Source organism: Mya arenaria, chromosome 2, assembly GCF_026914265.1.
Source record: "Mya arenaria isolate MELC-2E11 chromosome 2, ASM2691426v1".
NCBI classification, from domain to species: Eukaryota; Metazoa; Mollusca; class Bivalvia; order Myida; family Myidae; genus Mya; species Mya arenaria.
The window spans coordinates 43676513-43701183 of record NC_069123.1 but is presented as its reverse complement, the minus strand read 5'-3'; the positions used below and the strand labels follow the sequence as shown (position 1 = coordinate 43701183).

Genomic DNA, 24671 nt, shown 5'->3' with positions numbered 1-24671 from the left:
ACACCCCTGGTGATGAAGATTAAGATACTGTGAAAATAACATAACTTCTTTTTCAGACAAGCAAGAAAGATGCAGCTGTGCATAATTTTACTTAGTACCATGTTCGAGAGTGTTTCCTTATTCACCAATTAACTTTGTGAAGCGCTGGGTATAACTTTAAAACTTGAGGTGGCAGGTGTTTTTTTTTGTATTTTGGGAATATGACCTATACCCGTGAGATTGGGAATTTTCGTGTCAATTTTGGCAAAATTGGGAAATTCTTCATGAATATTTACAAAGGATATAATTTATATAATACTATAATGAATAACATTGGTATTTTCATCATAAAATGCACTGACTCTGTTAACACCTTACATTGTTAAATCCCTTGTTTTAACTCTTTGAAATAGTCAATTGTTTGATTAACAAGTTCTCAAAAATTTCAAGACAATTTAATCAGCTTTCCTCCCTCTTAAATTGGATACAAAATCTGCTATCTATTAAAAATGATGACTTTCAGACTCATAGAGAGAATGGAATGAATATATCAATATTTCCAATTTCTTCAAATTTCCAAATAGTCAAGACTTGTTTGCAATTGATCAAAAAACAAATGAATGAATTTTGTAAAATTTCATCAACATGTTTCCTTCGGCATTCATCAAAAAGTAAATACACCATCATTATAAAAGTATAATAAATAAATACTTGGTCATTTCACTCAGTTGTCTACTTTCAGGTTCCCTTCTCAGTTCTGTCATTTTCCGATATTGGCAATGACGGTCAATGTCATGTATGTAAACATGTAGGCGAGGCATGACAAAGAACAGCATTATCTATTAGTTATTTTAATTCCCTATCTGCACTGAATAATTTACTCTGAATAATTTACTGTCAGCTTTAAATTATTAATCCTTTTGTTGACAATGGCACATGTTTTAACACAATTGTGAAGAACTCTGAATTTGTTACATGCTCTCTGATTGGATAAAAAATATCGTTCAACCAATGAAAATCCACCTTTCACCATGACCCGTATATTACACCATTGTATGTCTCTGTGAATAGTTTATATTTTCGTCTTTTTTTCTTTATTTTCTTTTGAAATTTTAGAACTCCACATTGGGAATTTTTATTCGGAAATTGGGAAAAAAAGATACTTTTTGCCATTGGGAACATGACCGAATACCGGCTATAAATATTGCCGGAAAAAAACCTGGGTGAGGATGCAGAAACAATTAATTCTACAATATATCTTATATCCACAAATATTTAGCCTACCAACCTTATCTGCTACCCGGTCCACCACATTTTTAATCTTGCCAACCATCTCCTGATCAGTTTTGTTGAGAATAAGGTTGAGGTCGTATTTCGAACGATTCTTCACGTTTTGGTTTTCCAGGGCAGTTTGGATCTCGTTGAACTGTAACATCTCGGGCATGGGCGTAAGGGACTTCCGTACTTGTTCTATATTGTTGATTGTGATACACAACTGGAAATTATAACACAAATTAAAGCTGCACTCTCAAAGAAGAACTGTTTTGACAACATTTTTTTATTTTTTGTCTGGGAATTATTATGAGCCAATTTTTGCATAAGGGTCTGGAAGCTAGTAGTATAAGACTGCTGACATAGTATCAGATCATAGTTTTTCATATTTACATTCGAAAATTGATTTGTTATGACTAAAGGCGTAACTAAAGCTTTAAGAAAAATTAGTTTTTCGGCAGTTTTCCAAACAATTTAGATCTGTTCTTTGGTGTGTTGTCTTCTTTGACTGAATTGAAGGTATTGGTGCCAAAATCAGCTGATTCTGAGACAAAAAAAAGAAAAAAAAGTCAAAACTGTCATGATAATTGTGAGAGTGCAGCTGCTTTAAACAACAGTATACTATCATAATTTCTAGTTTTAAGTCATGATCAATGCATCTGGTGTGGTTATGTTACTATCATTGATGGAGTTGAGGTTATGTTTCAATGTTAAGAATAATATTACAGGATTAAGTCTGCTAACAAGTTTATCACTGAACTTATGAAGCACCTGTTCTGTGACGTCAAATTGTCCTTCGTCATCATAGTACCCAGCCCGCCTCAGTTTCTCGTGTATGAGGTCTGCGTACAGTGCTGCCCCAGCGCACACGTCCTCAGTTAGCTTACGAGCCATTGGTAACGCGTCCAGTACATCTGGCCAGTCCAGGTTACGCCAAAACTCCGTCATCTGAAACAGGAGGTAATTTACAAACATCATGAGATGAACTGTCAAGACATTCATGTGGTTGTGAATATCAAGAATACATGTACCTATATTACATCAGGGGCACATTCCATTAAGGGTCTTAGTCAAAACTCAAATCTGTAGGAATACCACAGATGTTTGTTGTTTCCAACTTTATTGGCTTAATTTCAGTTTACACAATAATAAAATGTAACAATTCAACTACACCATTAAGATAATTTCAACATTCTGAACTAAGACCTTCAATGAAACAGGCCTGAGATGTGATGAACATCCAAAAATATTTTTCTTATTGTTTACTCTGACATTAATGCAAAATATGCCTTTTAAAGTGAAAGTGGGGATGTAAGAAATCATGTTTTGAGAAAATTTTGAGGCAGAGTACCCATAAAGTAATGAAATGCCACATTTTGCTAACTTACCCACGGTTGAAACCTAACATTTACTAACAAACTCATTTTGATATTTTATTCAAGTGTGTGGGCAGTTTAAGCTTAAGCCCAGGGGCTTTATTAAATTTGTGTCTACTGGACTTGTCCCTGTAGTTTCAATTGTATTACCTGGTACTGTTATTCTTCGGAATAGTTATGAATAAAAAAACCTCACATAAGTTCCTACCACCCTATTAACACACATTAGTGCTTTAAAAATCATTCATAGGTACAAACTGGCATGGAAGTAGTTCAAAAAAGCATTATAATGAGCAAAGGCATTTCATGACAAACTGATATAAACTGTGAAAGTAATATCCTGTTTCATCTCTAAACTGGAGAAAAAAATCCCTTACTTTCATGAACTTTTAATCATTGATCAGAAGATAGCAAAATTAATCTTGCATTAACTTGCACACTTTTTTTCTAAAAATAGAAGGGCTTTCTTTAGAGAGTTCATATCTGCTTTATACCATATTCACTTGGGAGTATTAATATCTTTTTTCAAGCTGATATGAAGAACTTCAGTGCAGATACTCTGGTAACACATAGCTTCAGCCCAACAAGAGTCTCCTTCATGTATAAAACTGGATAAGTTATCTACAGGTCAACTGTTGGCTAGTTTGCTCGTAAAAACACATACAAACAATTGCATTGGTCAAAATTGATTATTGGATAAATATAGACCAATGAAAAACGTTTTGGCTAACTTTAACCAAACCAAGCCAGTTTTCATGATATCAAATTAAATCCTGTTTTTTACCTGGGAAAAACAGCAGCAAACATCCACAGCAGAGGTGCTGTATTTAACACCCGACTTGATGTCCACTGTCTGAAATGTAAATGTTAAATATTTTATAAGGAAACCATTAAAATATGTTATTTAATACTTTGGTAATGCCAAAAACAACAAACCTTAAATTAACAATTCATTAACTTTATTCTTTGAAAATAAAAGTCAAGCAAAAATCATTTCTAAATTTTTTACATGCTTATAACTCACCTTTTACTGTTCAAGTTATGTACAAGAATTTTATTGATGAAGACAATATGTATTAATACTACCTTGATATATTTTTGCAGATATTTCCATGAATTTACCATGTTTTCTTTAGTGATAAATATTCTGGTTCATAGCTGAGAGCCTGAGATTGTAGGAATATCCTTTAAAATTCAAAATTCAATAAGTGTATGCGGGCCATGATTCTACATATGTACTGGTAGGTGTTGACAATAAAAATAAGCGTTAAGGAAAGTTTTTCCGTTCAATCAACTAAACAGTGTGAAGCACAAAAGCAGGATTTTGCCTGAAACTGTTTCAGATCAGATATAATAGGAATTTATTTGAATCTCTACAAAAGTAGAAAACTCCTTGTAATTCAGCCCAGAAAAATAAATATCATTCTTTTAAGTTTTATAAATCTGTCAAATAAACTATATAAAACAAATGTTAAATGTCTAAAGGAAGACTGTTTGACTTTCCTACTTGGCTAAACACACATAAAAGTTAAAAAACAGCTTTTCGCCCGGAAATTGAAATGCTAAATGTCACTGTGTTGCTTCTTTATTTCCTGGAGGCGTCCAATAACTTAATAAAACAAATTCTAACTTTCTAGAGGAAGAATGCTTTATTTTGTCTGTTTACAGTAATTTAAACTAACAGTTCCTGAAGTAGAGGCCATTGATATGTCAAAAGTTTCTACAAACCATTTTCAAAACCATGTTTTTGACCTTTCCTTAAACAATTTCCAGGAAGAGTCTCAAATTAATCAAGGCAAGTTAATTATGCTTTTTGTGCATCAGTAAATTTTGGAATCTTACCTCAAGCATTCCCTTCTAAACTAGAATTGAATATGTCACCTGGGAGAGCAGTTTTTTTAATGGAAATTTAGTCAAATTTTGACATTCCAAGGGCCATAACTCTGGAGTTAATAATGCAAACTTGTTGTTGACTAAACTCATGCTGTTGTGACATTATGACTTTAAACACTCAGGATATTGTACTTAGGATTGTTAAAGATTGGATGACAAATGCTCAAGTTTGAGAGCAGAAAATGAAAGTTTGACAAAACAAAAACACCAACTTTATCACCAGCCCGAAAGGTCATTTTACAAACAATTTGTACATTGTCAACACTAAATTTGAGAAATGACAACAGTGCCACTCAAATTTCCCCAGAGGAGGATGATATGGGTTTTGCAAAATCTGACTGATTGTCTCCCATGCTTCTGATTTTAAACAAGAGCAAGCAGCTCGAGTGAACGCCAACACTTATCAGTCTTTCTAAGTAAAATTAGTTGCAACTTTATCTCAACAAGTGTTTCAATCTAAATGATTGCAGCTTACCTGCATGATATTAGTTTTGCTAATGATGATGACGATATAAAGGGCTTCTAAAAACTAAATTAAAAAAAAATCTATATTTGCTGGTCTCGACCGAATTTTTCCTAACTGGATTGATTTCAGTAACCGAGAATTGTTAAAGAATCTATTCAAAATTTATTCATTTCTTATAATTTCGGTCCAAAAACATTTAAAAAAAGGTCAGTAAAATATGTAAAAATTGAAACACACAAACCTGGTTTGTCATTCACACATCCCCAAAATACCCCAATAAAAGGTACAAGATAACCATCAGACCAATGAGAACAGCTGCTTTGTTTCCCTACAATGAACACTTGATATCTTCTAAATGGTAGGTGCTATTGATGTCAATGGTGCCTATGACAATGCAAAGGCTATGGAAATACCTGAAGCATTTGGTTCTTCCAAGAGACATTTTTAGACTAATATTTCTATGCCAGATAAAACCCAGTCCAAAAAAATGACAATACATATTAAAATTAAATTAAATTTTCAGACCTTGTCTAGTTCAACAGCTTTATGTATTCGCTTGTAAGCCTTCTGTTTTGCGATGTGAAGCCACTTCTTTACCGCAAACGTGAACCACTGGTAGTATCGACAGATTGATAAATCCTTCTTGATGCTAAAAGTCACGTCAATAATTTATTACTGCAATAATTTGTGTATATAAGTGTACGAAAGTTTGTCAAGTAAATAAACAATCTTTTAAATGTCAGATGGGAGATAATACAGTTGAGGTGGTCATTCAAAATGGAATCTTTTACACAAGTATTCTTTAAAATTGGTGAAAACAAGCCTTTAATAGAGAGTTTTAATCAATTGTAGTAAAATTAGTTTAATAAATTTTGTACTGAATGACCAGATTTGTTATCTTCTATTTATATCCTACCGTAAATACTAATTGGATCATTTACAGCACAAAATAAAACAAAAATAATGCTTCATATATTGCACTCACATTTCAACACTATTCATTTATGACATTACATCAAAAGTTATTAGGCTAGTTATATATGAATAAATTTAAAATTGCTGGCAAAGTCATTTATGAAATAAAAAAACAAAAATACAGCCGAACCCCGTTGGCTTGAACTCAAAGGGACCAACAAAAATACCTCAAACCTAGGAAAATTCGAGCCAAGCAAGAATGCTTACATTCAGTATAAAGAAATCTGTTCCTTACATACAGTTAGAGGAATTTGAATCACAAAAGTTTAAGCCAATGGGGTCTGACTGTATAATATCCAACATAATAGGTTCTTGTACTATGTTGCATAGGAAGTAATTGCGACAACGACATAAGGCTTTCTGTGACACATTCATGTAATAAAAAGAAGTTTAATGTTTGACAAAACAGGGCAGTAGGGTAAACAGTCATTTTTTTCTCATAAATGTTATGTTTATATACTTAACAATGTCACAGACATATAAACCATTGATTGGAAACTGCACGATATTGGTAAAACGATCAGAAAAATTAATTTGCTCAGGATCATTATCGAGAGCTCGGTAAGTAACAGGGATATTCCACCAGTTAAAATATTATTGCGGATATTATCGGGGATGTAATTTCACCCTTGGGATGAAATTTCACTATGATCTGTGAGCCTTCCAATTAATCTATACAGACAAAGAACAAAGTTTTCCAATACACTGTTTATGTATAAGTTCAAAAGCTCACCTATTTGGAAGATGTTCTTTAAACTTGCAGAACTCTTGCAGCGCCAGATAGAGCTCGAACAACTGTGTTCCCATGATACCAACAATACCTGGGGAGTCGGGCTGCTGGGCGTCGGCACGCTCCAGCCGGGTCAGGGAGCCTGTCAGAGTGCCCGTCACCTCCTCACCAAACTGTGGTAATGGCACAGTTAGGTGTAATAATGCAAAATGTCTGTTTATTTTGTAAGAATATTATGGAATACTACAGTTATGATACATACCGGTATATTGTCAGAGTATTGTGCAACTGTACAGTTAGGAGCATTGTACGATGTATGATTGTGAAACTCTACAGAGATTTTTCAGATTTCTGTGCATTACAGGTGAGATAGTACTATTAGACGACTGTCTGAAATTGTACCATTATTCCATTTCGGGTATTTTTAAATAACTGAGAAACCAACAGTTACGTGTGCACAGTAGATTAACTGTGAAATAATACTGGAATTACTGTTAAACTGTAAAGTAAGGTGTACAGTGACATTTCTGATAAGTTCAGTTAGGTGTTCAGTGACATTTCTGTGCAGTTCATTTTTAAGGAATACAGTGACATTTCTGTGCAGTTCAGTTAGGTGTTCAGTGAAATTTCTGTGCAGTTCAGTAAGGTGTTCAGTGACATTTCTGTGCAGTTCAGTTAGGTATACAGTGACATTTCTGTGCAGTTCATTTAGGTATACAGTGACATTTCAGTGACATTTTCTGTGCAGTTCAGTAAGGTATACAGTGACATTTCTGTGCAGTTCATTTAGGTATACAGTGACATTTCAGTGACATTTTCTGTGCAGTCCAGTAAGGTATACAGTGATATTTCTGTGCAGTTCAGTGAGGTATACAGTGACATTTCTGAGGAGTTTAGTCAGGTATACAGTGACATTTCTGTGCAGTTCAATTAGGTATACAGTGACATTTCTGTGAAGTTCAGTTAGGTGAACAGTGACATGTATGTGAAGTTCACTTAGGGGTTCAGTAAAATTTCTGTGAAGTTGTGTTCAGTGACATTTCTGTGCAGTTCAGTTAGGTATACAGTGACATTTCTGTGTAGTTCAATTAGGTATTCAGTGACATTTCTGTGAAGTTCAGTTAAGTATACAGTGACATTTCTGTGAAGTTCACTTAGGTGTACAGTGACATGTATGTGAAGTTCAGTTAAGTATACAGTAAAATTTCTGTGAAGTTCAGTTAGGTGTTCAGTGACATTTCTGTGAAGTTCAGTTAGGTATACAATGACATTTCTGTGCAGTTAAATAAGGTGTTCAGTGACATTTCTGTGAAGTTCAGTTAGTATACAGTGACATTTCTGTGAGGTTCAGTTAGGTGTTGAGTGACATTTCTGTGAAGTTCATTTAGGTATACCATGACATTTCTGTGAAGTTCATTTAGGTATACCATGACATTTCTGTGCAGTTCAATTAGGTGTTCAGTGACATTTCTGTAAAGTTCAGTTAAGTAAACAGCAACATTTCTGTAAAGTTCAGTTAGGTGTTCAGTGACATTACTGTGAAGTTCAGTTAGATTTTCAGTGACATTACTGTGAAGTTCAGTTAGATTTTCAGTGACATTTATGTGCAGTTCAATTAGGGGTTCAGTGACATTTCTGTGCAGTTCAGTTAGGTTTTCAGTGACATTTCTGTGAAGTTCAGCTAAGTATACAGTGATATTTCTGTGAAGTTTAGTTAGGTGTTCAGTGACATTTCTGTGAAGTTCAGTTAGGTGTACATGTGCAGTGACATTTCTGTGAAGTACAGTTAGGTGTATAGTGGGGTTGCTGTGAGAGTAAGGTCCATTTGAGAAGAAGAGTGCTCGGTGTACAGTGGGATAATGTAAAGGTATAGGGCAAGTATGGTAAAACTCAACAGTTAAGGGTACTGTAGAATTACTGGACAGGTATGTGTTATATCAGGTTACTATGAAAACAAACACTCATGTTGTTAGATTATCTGTGCAACCATGCAGTTTTGTATTGCCTGGTGACTGACTGAAACCATACAGTAAGGCGTATTTTCAAATAACTGAGAAAATACATAGATAGGAATTTTGTCCGACTAATTGATTAATTCTGTGTATTGTTATATATCTTTGAAACCATGTTGTTAGGATGCACCAGTCAATTGTAACCACGGCCCCCCATGGTCCAGGGGTATACCGGGGATAGCAGGGGAAATGGGCCGTGTTTTTACCTTCCCAGTGGCCCAGCAGTGCCGGGTGAATGCAGTGGTTTTGTATTCGCGCCAATATAGCAGGGAATGTGCTTACTTAGGGTCCCTGGGGTGCAGGGGCATTTTGCGGGGATTTTACCATCAGTTCATCCCCGCAGGACCATGTTTTACCCGGGCTTGGCTAGACCGAAGGTCAAAGTCCCGGTTGTTCCCCGGACGTGGAGGGGCCGTGGTAACAATTGACTGGTGCATTAGGAGTATTTTCACTTCCATTTTAAAACACTGATTATATCCTTTAAGATCAATTAAGATATTGTTGCACAAACACAAAAATGTTTTGCATTTGTGATGGAAACAGCAGAGAGTTATGTACAAAACAGCTCAAAATCCATATAACACTAAATAACCCAATTGTGATATATGGAAGACTTGCATGTGATGAAACTATTACAAAACCTGTAATTTCCCTGCTGAATATTTTACAAAGAGTAGAATCTCATAATCAGGAGTCTGTTTTTTATTTAATAGGAAACACCATGCTACTTTTTCTTTGATAATTATAATGGTCTGCAATCATGCAAGCTTTTGATCATTATCAGTCATCTGATAAAAAATACACACAGTAGACCAAAACCCACAGCCCTCCTATTTCTAGTCATAAACAAGCTTATTTGGACAAAATAACTCACATATGAGATTACATATTATAACATTAAATCAATAACATTGTGCAACTCCTACTAACCACAATAACATTGTGTTACTTTTCACACATATTCATATTTACCTCAATAACAGTGTGTTACTTTTCACACACATTCATAGTGACCCCAATAACATTGTGTTACTTTCACACACATTCATAGTGACCCCAATAACATTGTGTTACTTTCACACACATTCATAGTGACCCCAATAACATTGTGTTACTTTCACACACATTCATAGTGACCCCAATAACATTGTGTTACTTTCACACACATTCATAGTGACCCCAATAACATTGTGTTACTTTCACACACAATCATAGTGACCCCAATAACATTGTGTTACTTTTCACACATATTCATATTTACCTCAATAACATTTCACACACATTTTGTAGTGACCTTATTTTTATAATGTTACTTTTCACACATTTATGGTAGCCTCATCATAAACACAACACATAAACACAAATTTCATAGTAACCTCAATAACACTATAACTTTCACACACAATCATGGTAACCCCAATGATGTGTTACTTTCACACACATTCATGGTAGCCCCAATGATATTGTGTAACTTTCACACACATTCATAGTAGCCCCAATGATATTGTGTAACTTTCATACACATTCATAGTAACCTCAATAACATTGTGTAACTTTCACACACATTCATAGTAACCTCAATAACATTGTGTAACTTTCACACACATTCATAGTGACCTCAATAACATTGTGTAACTTTCACAAACATTCATAGTGACCTCAATAACATAGTATAACTTTCAGTATATTCATAGTGACCCCAATAACATTGTGTAACTTTCACACACATTCATAGTGACCTCAATAACATTGTGTAACTTTCAGTATATTCATAGCAACCTCAATAACATTGTGTAACTTTCACACACATTCATAGTAACCTCAATAACATTGTGTAACTTTCAGTATATTCATAGTAACCTCAATAACATTGTGTAACTTTCACACACATTCATAGTGACCTCAATAACATGGTGTAACTTTCACAAACATTCATAGTGACCTCAATAACATGGTGTAACTTTCACACACATTCATAGTAACCTCAATAACATTGTATAACTTTCACACACATTCATATTAACCTCAATAACATTGTGTAACTTTCAGTATATTCGTAGTAACCTAAATAACATTGTGTAACTTTCTCAAACATTCATAGTGACCTCAATAACATGGTGTAACTTTCACACATATTCATATTTACCTCAATAACATGGTGTAACTTTCACACACATTCATATTGACCACAATAACATTGTGTAACTTTCAGTATATTCATAGTAACCTAAATAACATTGTGTAACTTTCAAAAACATTCATAGTGACCTCAATAACATGGTGTAACTTTCACACACATTCATAGTGACCTCAATAGCATGGTGTAACTTTCACAAACATTCATAGTGACCTCAATAACATGGTGTAACTTTCACACACATTCATAGTGACCTCAATAACATGGTGTAACTTTCACACACATTCATAGTGACCTCAATAACATTGTATAACTTTCACACACATTCATATTGACCTCAATAACATTGTGTAACTTTCAGTATATTCATAGTAACCTAAATAACATTGTGTAACTTTCAAAAACATTCATAGTGACCTCAATATCATGGTGTAACTTTCACACACATTCATAGTGACCTCAATAACATGGTGTAACTTTCACAAACATTCATAGTGACCTCAATAACATGGTGTAACTTTCACACACATTCATAGTGACCTCAATAACATGGTGTAACTTTCACACACATTCATAGTGACCTCAATAACATGGTGTAACTTTCACACACATTCATAGTGACCTCAATAACATGGTGTAACTTTCACACACATTCATAGTGACCTCAATAACATGGTGTAACTTTCACACATATTCATATTTACCTCAATAACATGGTGTAACTTTCACACACATTCATATTGACCTCAATAACATTGTGTAACTTTCAGTATATTCATAGTAACCTAAATAACATTGTGTAACTTTCAAAAACATTCATAGTGACCTCAATAACATGGTGTAACTTTCACACACATTCATAGTGACCTCAATAGCATGGTGTAACTTTCACAAACATTCATAGTGACCTCAATAACATGGTGTAACTTTCACACACATTCATAGTGACCTCAATAACATGGTGTAACTTTCACACACATTCATAGTGACCTCAATAACATTGTATAACTTTCACACACATTCATATTGACCTCAATAACATTGTGTAACTTTCAGTATATTCATAGTAACCTAAATAACATTGTGTAACTTTCAAAAACATTCATAGTGACCTCAATAACATGGTGTAACTTTCACACACATTCATAGTGACCTCAATAACATGGTGTAACTTTCACAAACATTCATAGTGACCTCAATAACATGGTGTAACTTTCACACACATTCATAGTGACCTCAATAACATGGTGTAACTTTCACACACATTCATAGTGACCTAAGTAACAACAATGTGTACTTTTTAACACACATTCATGTAAACCTAAACACAAATGTGTTAGTTTTCACACACAAAATAGTTACATCAATAACATTGTGTAACTTTCACACACATTTATTGTAATCTCCATAACATGTTTACACACATTCATAGCAATCTCAATAACATTGTGTAACTTTTCACACATAAAAGAAGTAACTACAATACTATTGTGTAATTTTCACACACATTAGCACTAACCCTAGTAGCATTGTGAAAGTTTCACAAACATGAAGCAGTACCCTCAATAATATTAGCAATTTTTAATAATATTATACATCTTTGAATACTGTGAATAACATGCTTAATGTTTTTTTGTTTTTTTTTTAATAACCCTTGTTAACATTGTGAATTTTTCACACACTTAAGAAGTACCGTCAGTGTTGTACCCTTGTGAAACTATTCACACACAGTTTTAAGTAACCTTAATAACATGGTAAAACTTTCACACACTAAAGCAGCCACCCTAGGGTGTTTTTGTTGGTATTAAACTGGTTTCGGATTTTTATCGGTTTCACAAACTGTGTATTTATTGTTACAGTTTCAAATAAAACCAAAACCAGTTATATTGACTTTTTAATGAAACCGAAAATGGTTTTTGAAACTATCGAAACCCACACCGGAGGCGGTTTCATCGGTTTGTTTCAACCTAAAACTTGTTCACTTTGAAAAAAACAACATGGCGGACAGTGATAAAAAACTATCAAAACCGGTTTCGAAACTGCTAAAACCATTGAAACCAAAACTGAAACTGGTTTGGTATCAACAAAAACGCCCTAAATAACATTGCGTTAATCCAACTGAATATTAGTGAGAAAACACATGCTTGTGTAACTCCAACTGAATATTAGTGAGAAAACACATGCTTGTGTAACTCCAATTGAATATTTAGTGAGAAAGCTCAAACTTGTGTGCACCAGGCCCATTAACCAACAAAAACATAACTTTGTAACACACATTAAAATGAACTATTAAGCCAAACACCGACCTCCTCCTTTAATGCTGTTCTAACATCGCTGGCAAGCTGAAATAAGGCCACAATCACAATATTTATATACATGTAAGCCTATGGACCATCTCATAGACCAATCAAAGAACATTGATTTGATGCATTTAAATAACACTTGAATGGTATTCACTAAACATCCTTAGTCGTTTCTTAACTTTAGTTGGTTTCTTAAGTTTTTCATAGTCAAAACAAAACATAAGTATAAGGGTTTTTAAAATTAAAGTATGCAAAATGAATAAAATTAATGACTGTAAAACATATCAGATATTATTAGATATAATATCATATGATCAGAGCGATACTTAACTTAGCATTATGACTTAAGATGTTCCATGAATACCGGCCCAAAACTGTTATAATGATTTTAACAAAATTACAAGATACCATCTTGTATTAAATGGCAACTCACGTGTGAACCTAGATGTGTTTAAAATCAACTGCAAATATGTTTGATAGATTGATTCATAAGATAGTCCAATTAATCATAAAAGCGAACGGGCCTTAATTTTATTCATAAAGCATTGTAAGTCATTTAATTAAGTTGATTTCTTAAAAAGAATCAAAGTCAAATTAAAAGAAATGTTTAAGTGTCTTAAACATTAAAGTATGTTTTTTAATATGGTCAATGAAAATAATGTATTTCAGAAGAAATTCATTAGTTTTTATATCAATTAATGACCAAAGAGATACTTAAAGTAGAAAAGTGACTTAGGTTAGGAAGTAACTTGAGATACTTAAAGTAGAAAAGTGACTTAGGTTAGGAAGTAACTTGAGATACTTAAAGTAGAAAAGTGACTTAGTTTAGGAAGTAACTTGAGATACTTAAAGTAGAAAAGTGACTTAGTTTAGGAAGTAACTTGAGATACTTAAAGTAGAAAAGTGACTTAGTTTAGGAAGTAACTTGAGATACTTAAAGTAGAAAAGTGACTTAGTTTAGGAAGTAACTTGAGATACTTAAAGTAGAAAAGTGACTTAGGTTAGGAAGTAACTTGAGATACTTAAAGTAGAAAAGTGACTTAGGTTAGGAAGTAACTTGAGATACTTAAAGTAGAAAAGTGACTTAGTTTAGGAAGTAACTTGAGATACTTAAAGTAGAAAAGTGACTTAGGTTAGGAAGTAACTTGAGATACTTAAAGTAGAAAAGTGACTTAGGTTAGGAAGTAACTTGAGAAGTTTTATGAATTACTGCTCCAGGAAGATCATTATAAAATCAAAGATATTGTGGATTTATGTTCCAGTACACTACTGCTTTAGGAACTTTTGGTAAAATTGTGAAATAAATAAGTCAAAAGAATAATAAAATGGGCTTCATAAAGATTATTTTAAGATTTTCCATTATAGTTCTTCCGGATTTCCTGAAGAATGTAGATTATGTATAGAACTCAGTCATTAATTGTAATTAATGGTGTAAGGATGTAAACTTTACAACATAAATACAACAGTTACTACTCCTATGAAGGAATACTGACTTGTGGTACAGAAAATATGCCAACCAAAATAACAGCATTTGCAGGAAAAAAATAATGAAACTCAATATTCCGAAAACCTTTTGGTTGCATCAATGAAAGCCTCTAGGACACATTTTCATCAAATGCAAGTTTAATTATGGTTGATAGATGGGGAAAAAAGCAAATTATTGAATATGAAATTGAAAGATAAAACTGATTTTCAACAAGGAACAAACACTAACTAGAGTGACATGGAGAGAAATTGCCAAATGCTCGCCTGTTTTTTCCCCTCAAAAACAGACATTTCCCAAAAAAATATTACAGCTAGAGTTTTTGGCCTTGCTATGCATGTCCATATTGTCTCTAGCAACATGTGGTCCATGATTTATTTGAAAAACTTAAAATTGTCCATGAGTTGAGGTGTAGGATAAAACAAATGTGTGATAAAAGCCTCCAAGGCTGTGGCAATATCTCGACTCATTTTCTTGTAAAGGATAGAAGAACTTTAAACTGAATAAAGTATGTACATTATTACAAGAGATGTTTGTCAAACATTATGCACCCCTGAGCACCATGTTGTCAGGAATATTTGGACATTTGAATAAAATAAGCATGGACCAAAATGACAGCTGATTAATCATTGGCATTGAATGCCTTTGAGGCAATTTTAAGATTTAGTAATGACCATTGTGTGAGGATAGTAGGTACATTTGTAAATTATGTCCAGATGATGACTGTTTTTTGCAGCTAAACATGTTTCCTGTTAGCAGCAGAGAATAAGTAAATATGACATAAATTTTAATGACCAACATGAGTTGTGACCTTGACCTTTGACTCTATAACCTCAAAATTGATAGGGGTCATCTACTGGTCACTCCCCAAACCTAAATGCAAGTTACAGGGCCAAGGGTGCAGGCATTGTTGAGTTATCACACGGAAAAGCTTTTTGTGTTCAAGGTCACTGTGATCTTGACCTTTGACCTGATGACCCCTTAACTCCAACTCAAGTTTTAAGGTCATGGTAAAAGGCATTGTCAAGTTATTGGACAACCTTTTCTCATTCAAGGGTGCTGTGACCTTGACCTTTGATCTGATGACTCCCTAAATCATTAGTTGTCATCTACTGGTTAGGCCAAGCCTCCATATAAAGTTTGACAACCATTACACGTTAAAGGTCACCATGACCATGACCTTTGACCAGATGACCCCTAAAATCAATAAGGGTCACCTACTGGTCAGGCCCAACCTTCATGCAAAGTTTGATGACTTTAGGTCCAGGAATTGTTAAGTTATCACTCATACAAACTTTGGTCTACTGACGGACGGACGGACCGACCAACAAGTGCAAAGCAATTCACCCCCTCTTCTTTGAAGTGGGCATAAATATGAAACAAACATGAAACAGAATGTTTTGCCAGTCTTTACCACATCAGTAATCATCAGCATAACAATGACAACCAGAAACGTACAATTTTGAAGCAAAAATGCTTACCAGTTTTTCAATAACTTGATAGGTTACTCTAAAATATTGCACATCCACTAGTCTGAAAGAAAAGAGAAACATAAAAACACACACGCAATAATTGCCTTCTAGCTTAATGAAGCAGTGACTGTAATCTGTCCCTAAATGTTTTAGTGCAATGGATATAGATTTACAGTGGCATATCTAGGTCATTTCTGATGTTACACCCCAATAAAAGAAGTCAAAGCCCTCCTATTTTGAACATTTGGGCAATAACTTTCTTTCCCATATGCCTACAGATGTACCCTAACCATGGTTTTATAACAAAATCTTTGGTAATAGATGATGCAGGAGTGCCTTAGACAGAGAAGCTTTTTTGATGTAAGTGTTGCCAAGATGTCCCAGACTTGCTCCCTTGTAGGACATCTCAAAAAGGAAACAGTAATTCACTCTATAAAAGAAAAGAAAGTCAGAAATGACTTACCTCAGATTCAGACTAAGCGTGGTAAATTGGAGGTAAAAAACGGAGCTTACTTACTGCTCATAGAGCTTGTTGTAGAAGATGACGGCATGGTGTAAGTCAGCATTTAGCTGATTTGTGAGCTCAAGTAAGCCGTGTATGACATCCTCCTCACCTGCCACGGCTGTACGCTTGTGACAACGCTTTGAAGTTCGCTCATACCACTCGCTAGCACTTTTCTGATGAAAAATTAATGCAAAATATAGAATTGAAAAGCTGTGTATATAAATAATGATGCACTATTACTCCCAAATAAGATTTACCACAATAAATACAATTGTTTGAAAATACCAAAAATGATGAATAAATTTAGTAAAACAATGGTATTTATGAAGGATACCGAGTTGAATTTGTTAATTAGGTGCAGAACACACGGTATTCTACCTTATGAAACAATAGTAGATCAGTGTGAATCTTTTAGCATTCACCAATCATTTAATATTTTTGCGTTTTCAGCTAGTAAATACACGGTTACAATCTTGTTATCAGTTATTAACATTTTCCATAAATGCATTTTAATAGTTAGTAACTACAGTAAAACTGCGATTGCTCAAGGATGCCGGGGTCCGAGCTGAAACCTCGATGGAACCGATGTTTCGAACAACCCGAGTTTCAATTTTCCAGTCTGTAATGAAATATCTTTTAGTGTTTGTAATCGTCAATCCCACTGTTTACTACGACACCGATTATGTGTTGCGTTGTGGAAATCGCTCATGTGTTCAAAGGCTGTCGTATACGAAATGTAAAAGAAAAAAAAAAAAAAATGAATAAATAGTTATGTTTATTTTTACATAAAAGCACATTTTCTTAACAAGCAACATTTAAATATGACAGTACATATTAAGGCATTAGTCAGATTTAAGTTTCGCAAAATCAAGTATTGATGATTTGCGTATCTTGTCTGTCTCGCGAATCTGTTTAAACACATAACTATCTTCTCAAATGCCCTTATCAACTATCATCAGTCATGCGTAAAAAGTGATAAATGTTTTTTCACAACTTATCAAATTTCCGTTTAACTGTCATTGCAATTTTTACAATTTGCGAAAACACCTAGCAATTGTTTGTCTATTTTGGAGCATGTGTTCGGGGTAAAGTGTGAAATTATGACATCGAGGGAGCCATAAGGTTTTGTGCATGATTTGTGTATTTCGGACCGGCTATAGTGCTCGACTCCTCGACTGATTTAGGTTTTGATGCAGCGTCAGTATATTTTATATGAAAAAGAAGGAAAAATGTTCGGGACCAAGCTCTGACCTCTAGGGACCGCCAGTTCTCAAACGACCGCCTGTTCGAACAACCACAGTTTTACTGTAGTTAAAAGTTAATCACTCAAAATTTATGTTTGTTATAAATGCGTATGTATTGATTTTGAATAAGAGTGTCACTTTAATAAACATTTGTAATACAATATCTTGTAGTGTTGAATGTACAATGTTTATAACAACAGGCAATCTAGCTTGGACTATACTTATCAATTTCACCTAATTAGGTTCCCTACAAGGCCGTTCCTATCATGTATCAGAAAATCCAAATCATGATATCTTTTAAGTCTCTTCTTATTTCTCAAGTTTTAAAAAGTTTGGAAACACACAAATTAAAATCGCTCTTAAGCTCAGATTTAAGTTCAGTTTGCAATTTAGACCTGTCACATAACCAGCTTAAATATCATAATATGAGATGAAATCAATTTCAAATTTCATTGTGAGCTTAAACAGACACAATCGCTGCAAATTTACAGTAAATCTAAACCAGCCCTAAATTAAGTGCAGTCTGTTTTTCAAACATGATGGGCACAAGTTTTTTTATGGGTAATTCTGAGAGACCCGTATTGTAATATGTGCCTCATTTAGAGTTGTCGTGAATCTTGAGATGGCTTTATATGGCAGAGAAACATGACTTAATAATGGCTCAGACTTTATTTCCCTCTGGCAAAAGTCGGGACAACTTGAAATGATACTGTTTTTCTGTTAAGCAATTTATTGGTGGCAGAAAAGTTGCTCTGCTAGTTTTAGACCTTTTACGGTCTTGATGTTTTTGACAGTGACAACTTTATTTTCATTGGAGGTAAATTTTCACAGAATTTGTTAATTTGTGGGGTTTTATGCTAGAAAGTACCAGTATTATATACTTTGATTTTGATTGACCTCTGATAGTATAACACAATTGATTTTTTTAAGGTCAGAATTTCCACAAATAAAAATTTTACTAAAGAAAATACAAGGAAGACTTTTGTTTTAAAATATATTGAGTTTGAACTAATACTTGTGTCTGTTTTACATTCTGTGCAATAGGCAAGAATTTGAACATAATCTGAGGCCCTGAAACCTTGTACTGGAACCCACCCTCAACCTTATACCTTAATAATGATGGTAATTTCTGGATGAAGCTCTTTATGGAACGGACATGTGCGTTTGAACACCTGCATGCTGTAAATTCCAGACAAACATCGTAACATCCCCTCCAGTCGTTGCATCGCCTGTCGATTATTTGTCGGAAACACCTCGCGTTGACGGTGAATCAACGCGAGACTGTGGTCGATAAATCGGGTGAGCGATTCTGCAAGGCACTCCTCCTGATGAAAGACAGTAAATTGTTGATTTATCTTTTTAAAGAAAGGCTAGATTTAAAAAGGAATAAATTTGTTTCCATGAACCAATAAAAAAATTTTTTCATTCAATTACTGAGTTTTATATTTTGAGCAGCGAGCCAGGAATTAAAACATCTGGGAGTTTTTTTGTGGCGACAGCATGATGAATATATTTGATATTTTCACTAAAAATATAAAAAATACAAAAATACTATAATAGAAACATGTTAAGAAAAAACATGAACATTGTAAGAATCCACTATTATGACAGACACTTTTTTAAGGTGCCTCCATTAAAGTATTTTGTGAAGGAAAATTAAATTTTGATCAAAACTAAAATGTGCGTGATTAACTTATTGCGAGATTTGTACAATTTAAACATCTAAATAAAAATAAAGAAAAAAAAAAAAAAAAAAGTTGTGTTAAAGTTCATGTGCTTTTTACAAAACTTGAATCATTTACATATTTGTGATAAAGTTTAGTAAAAAATGTGAATAACACAAATGAATAAACTGATGGAGTGAGATATTCATCTAAAAGATTCTACTAAAGGAATTGTGTAAGATAATTCCGAAAGCCAAGAAGCTATTTCTGTAGCTATTGAAATAGACAAGTAAAAGCCCTTAAACCCTTCTGGCAATTTTAATTAGCACTAAAGCTAAGTTTTTTTGTGGTGCTTTATAGTATTATTAATATGATGATTAAAGTTCATTCTACAAAAAGGTGGGAAAATAAAATCTTACCAATGCAAAAAGCCGAAGCTGTCAAAAATATTTCAAACAATATTAACATGCAATTATTTCTTGTCTAAGGAAATGAAAACTGTCAGGATGTCGATTTTGTACATTGTGTATCGAAGGAACCAAAGAAAGCTCCCTGACAAGTCTTTGTGACATTTAATCGTTGGTGTAAGTGTTTAAGACGGCACAAACAACAACCACTTGCTCTGAATACTCTCATAAGCTATAAAAACCCATAGTGAGCCAGAATAAGTCAGGGGCATACTTGAAGCATTTTGAATTGTATTCCTGTTAAGGTCAAGGTCAAATTGCAATGACCTTGAGGAGTATCAAGTAACAAGAGCTGTTTAGCTAAACGTCCAATGTAACAGAATGCATAAATTGTTTTGGGCATCTGGTGGCGATCAAACCCATGACCCCCCTAATGACATGAAGGTTAATTACAGAAAAAGATGATCAATGTCCAATAAAGGCAGGTTTATGGAAAGAACTCAACAAGTAATGACACTGTATTATTGGGCGAGGTACATTTGTATTTCACATGACACCCCATTTGGTGCATACACAAGTAAATGTTCAAACACATCGGTGTTAAATGGTCATAATACTTTGATGATGTCAGTTACTTTGCAACACACCGATCCAATACTTAGCCTCTATAATGTTCAGCCCTCACTGGTGAAATTCACAATGATTGCTAAAATAACTGATGTCAATCAAATGGTATGCTGGTATTTTGATTTTAAACTCCAGTATATTCCGAGGCTAACACCAGTATATTCTGATGTATTATTTATTTGATGAGCATACTGGTGAAAATACTCAGTGAGAAATTTCACTTAAACAGAATAAGACCTTTTTTTTAAAATCCAAAACATACTACGAGATTGGTATTTTTAAAGACTGTTCAAAGAATGAGCCCCATCAGTGAAGGTACTCTGTACTTAATAGGGTTGATCTTTAAAAGAGGATGAACCTTACCTGTCATGGCACATAGTACTATAGGGTATGGTTTAATTTACAAGACTGTTTACTAGATGACCAATCGGAACACCTTGGCCATTTTTTATTCAAAACAACCTTCGATGTATGCCAGTGCATTAGTAGAAGTGGTTCATAAAATTAATAATAATATTATTAATTAATTGTATTGTTTTAACGTATGATTTATACTATTAATTTCAAACTGATTCCCAATGAAGTGTATTATAACTGCATCAATCATTAAGATTCCTGAGAGTCAAGTCCTTAAATATAACTGATAAATTGAAATAACTGCGTGATCTATGAGCAAGGTAGTTAATGTAAAGAGTTCTGACATTGTAAACTGTTCATATACATCCGAGGTTGTTTTCGATGGAAAATGGCCCAGGTTTCCCGTTGCTAGATGAAGACGCAGTCTGTTCTATAGGGTGTGATATTTTATAGTGCAGATCAAACATACCTCCTCCCTAGAGAGTGAGGTTGGTTCCCACAGTTTATCCAGATCTTGAAGGTAACCAAGCAAGACCTGGTAGTCAAGGGGATGTTCTAGGTGTTTCCTGCTGTACGCCATCCATCGACTGAATGAGAAACAAGCATAGATGAGGCTCAATATTTTGGTTCATATGCAATCTTCCCCCATCAAAATGGTTTTCATTTGACAAAAAAATGACCTCAGTGAGAACTAGAGGTAAAAAAATGCCGCCCCCCCCCCCATTTTCTGACTGATTTTTTTTTTAACTAGAGCTATCACAACAGTGAGACAATATTCTCAAATTTAATTCCTATGTTCCAAAAATCTTAATAAGCCATGGGTCAGGAAGAAAACACTCGGCACCATAAACTACCCATCATGGTGGTAACGTGTACCAAGTATCAGAGTGCCACCATTTGTTCACTCCACAAACTCCAGTATAGTCCAAGGGTGGTATTCAATATTCAATTCATTTAGTTAGACTTATGGTCATACATCATTGACTTCATTCATTGGTAATTTTTTCATAACAAGTAGTCCGATTAGCTACATCGTTTTAAGATCCTTTTTAGACTAATATTGAATACCAGCCCAGAGCATGAACTTAACATTATAGATGTTATCATAATTTCATTAATCAAGCAGGGAGCAATTGATGAGAACATATGAAATGTCAAATAAAATATATGTTAAAATACATGTATCGTCATGTGATACGTATGGTTTATATGATACGTGATAAGTTTCAATTTCAATTCAAAAACAAGCTCCAAATAAATTGGTATAAACTAAATGCCACTTCAAATCAAGCAATTCATCTTCTTTACTCATCAGAAATGCCTCTTCCAACTAAGGTTTGCCTGAATATAACTTGATTCATAACGCCCACTTTAATCATGTTCTTTTACACAAACACTTTTTATGTGTATCATTGTAAATGATTCTATTTCAAACAAAATATATAGAAAATGTCATCATGCATCGGGGTAATTTGAATTTGGTTTGAGAAAATTTGCCTGTTTTAAAATTAACGTTTGCTATTTTAGCATCTTTAAAGGTTTCTATAATTTTGTAAAGACTTAAGCATTAATGATCACTACTCCCACATTGTAATAATGACGAATATTTTGACTTTTAAGGAAATAAATCTGCAATTGATCTAGAAATATCGCTAATTGCCAAGTAATTAGTTTCTATATATTGTTCACACATGCAATTCAAACATTTTCATCAATGTTTTCTAATTTAATGGTCGTTTTATTCTTGTTCTGTGAACATTATGATGGAATGTTTCTGAGCAATCTATATTTCCATCAAATGAAATCACCTAATGGTCTTCCATTAAATACCTGTGACACTTCATTGTTCAAAATAGCTGTTATCAGACGCCCACCTACTGAAAACACTTCATATTCTAAATCAGTAAGAATAACATAATATGTAGCCGTAAACATTATGCAGTCTTTAAACATTTGACTAAGAAAGACTCCCTTGCTCCGCTTGCAATTGCTCAACCCCTCTAAATCATTAAGATGCCATTCTAATAAGGACCTTTGTTTGATCCCTATCATACTCCAAAAGTCCGGCTACGCCATAAAATTTGTAACTATGATGAATAAATTTAAAAATATGATAAAACAAATTATTTTAAGTTGTGGAAAAATGGGGAGGGGGGGGGGATGCTGGAGGTGGTCATGGTACTATTTTAGGGTATGCAAACACTTGCAATTGGGGGATGGGGGATAAACAAAATAATCAAAGTTGTAAATGGATTAAATTTAGTTTAAGAGGGTGTACTTTAGTTTAATATTAAATTGCTGGGTGTGTGCAACTTTTTATGTGTGGCCAAATCAAAGGCTTCTAAAATTCGGACAATGACAATAAAATGATCATTATAAATAGCTGATAATTTCACATACCAGACTGCTTGCTGTACAGAAGTAACATCCCCTTGTATGGCGTGCTGGTGTAAGATTGTCTGAGCAGCCTGAGGAAGTTCTCCATTCCATCTGTATGACCCCTCCTAAAAAGGTTAAACACAACTAGTTCAGGTCAAAGAGCACTAATTGATAAGAAAGCACACCAGATGGATGTGAGCTACATGGACACTTGTAAGAATCAACCATCTTAAATAAATTTCTGGAAATGAGCAATTGACATGACCCTAATCGAATTAAAAGTGCCTTCAATAATAACTTCCTTTTTCACAAAAGGCCAGATTTTACTCTACATTTACATCCTATGAAATCGCCAGTATTTCTTACCAAAAAAAAATAATACTAGGCTAATTGATAAAGAATTTTAATTTTGCTGCTTATCAGTGAGAACACATTATGTAAAATTTCCCTCCCTCAGCTATTCTTTATCATTAAGATTTTACATCATATATTTCAACTTTACACATACATGTAATTAAATATTGAATCCATGTCCACACCCAGGGCTATATCATGTGACTAGTTAATCTCTCCATATTGGTTTAACAGTTAGATATATTTATATAATGGTGGTTTGGTGCCATGTCAGTTTATAAACACATTGCCTAATTTAAACCATGAATTTAACGCAAATCACCCACCAAATCAGTAAGATTGTAAATCTAATTTTGGCGTTATATTTTGGGGAATTGCCATTTAAAGCTTGAGAAACTGACAATTAGAAACAGCTGTTCAAATAAAATTATTCCAATAACATAAATTTGTTTCCAAAAGCAAACAAACTTAAGCCTTTTTTTCCATAATGTTTTGTTTTAACAGACCAAATTATGGCACAGTATTAGCTTCCGACATTTTCCCAGACCTGCAAAAGAACGTCAAAAATCCCTCTTTAAACAATAACAAGAAAACAATATTCTTAAGGAAGACAATTTTAATATCCATAAGAGAAATATTTAGACAGAGAGGCATTTTGATTGATCAATGGATTACTGGATTTGACATTTAATTTTTTGTGTGGCACGTAACTTTATAATTTGGGCTTCACGTAATCATGTTATTATGTTTATACAAAATTTCATGGAAATCAGCATAATAATAAAAGAAGCCTTATGAATTGGTTTAAAAATTATTGATAGTGTTTATGAGGTATTGCCTTGACATTTAAATAACTTGGGAACACTCAATCTTATTACCATTAAGCTTTTTTCTGATTCTGACAACTGAATGGTCTTGTATTTGTCGATTTTCCAATCTTGAACTGGAAATTAAGTCTACCTAGCACAATAGTTTTTTTCACCAGGGCGGTCATTTTTCATTAACTTCCATTCTACCGACAGAATGGATGTTCCTA

General features: G+C 33.8%; 1 protein-coding gene across 3 annotated transcripts in view; it reads right to left on the bottom strand.

Moving 5' to 3' along the window:
• LOC128225161 (BAI1-associated protein 3-like) overlaps positions 1–24671 on the bottom strand; it is a 113766-nt gene that overhangs the window by 13968 nt on the left and 75127 nt on the right. For 2 of the 3 annotated variants that reach the window (XM_052935205.1, XM_052935206.1), the window contains 12 exons: positions 23303–23406; positions 21372–21489; positions 19931–19948; positions 18957–19172; positions 16616–16776; positions 16108–16159; positions 13147–13182; positions 6695–6864; positions 5512–5635; positions 3412–3480; positions 2023–2199; positions 1268–1474 (listed from right to left, as the gene is read on the bottom strand). In XM_052935205.1, coding sequence (XP_052791165.1) covers positions 1268–1474; positions 2023–2199; positions 3412–3480; positions 5512–5635; positions 6695–6864; positions 13147–13182; positions 16108–16159; positions 16616–16776; positions 18957–19172; positions 19931–19948; positions 21372–21489; positions 23303–23406 — 1452 coding nt within the window. The remainder of the gene's footprint in view (positions 1–1267; positions 1475–2022; positions 2200–3411; positions 3481–5511; positions 5636–6694; positions 6865–13146; positions 13183–16107; positions 16160–16615; positions 16777–18956; positions 19173–19930; positions 19949–21371; positions 21490–23302; positions 23407–24671) is intronic. The other variant, XM_052935207.1, reaches the window with a different exon arrangement.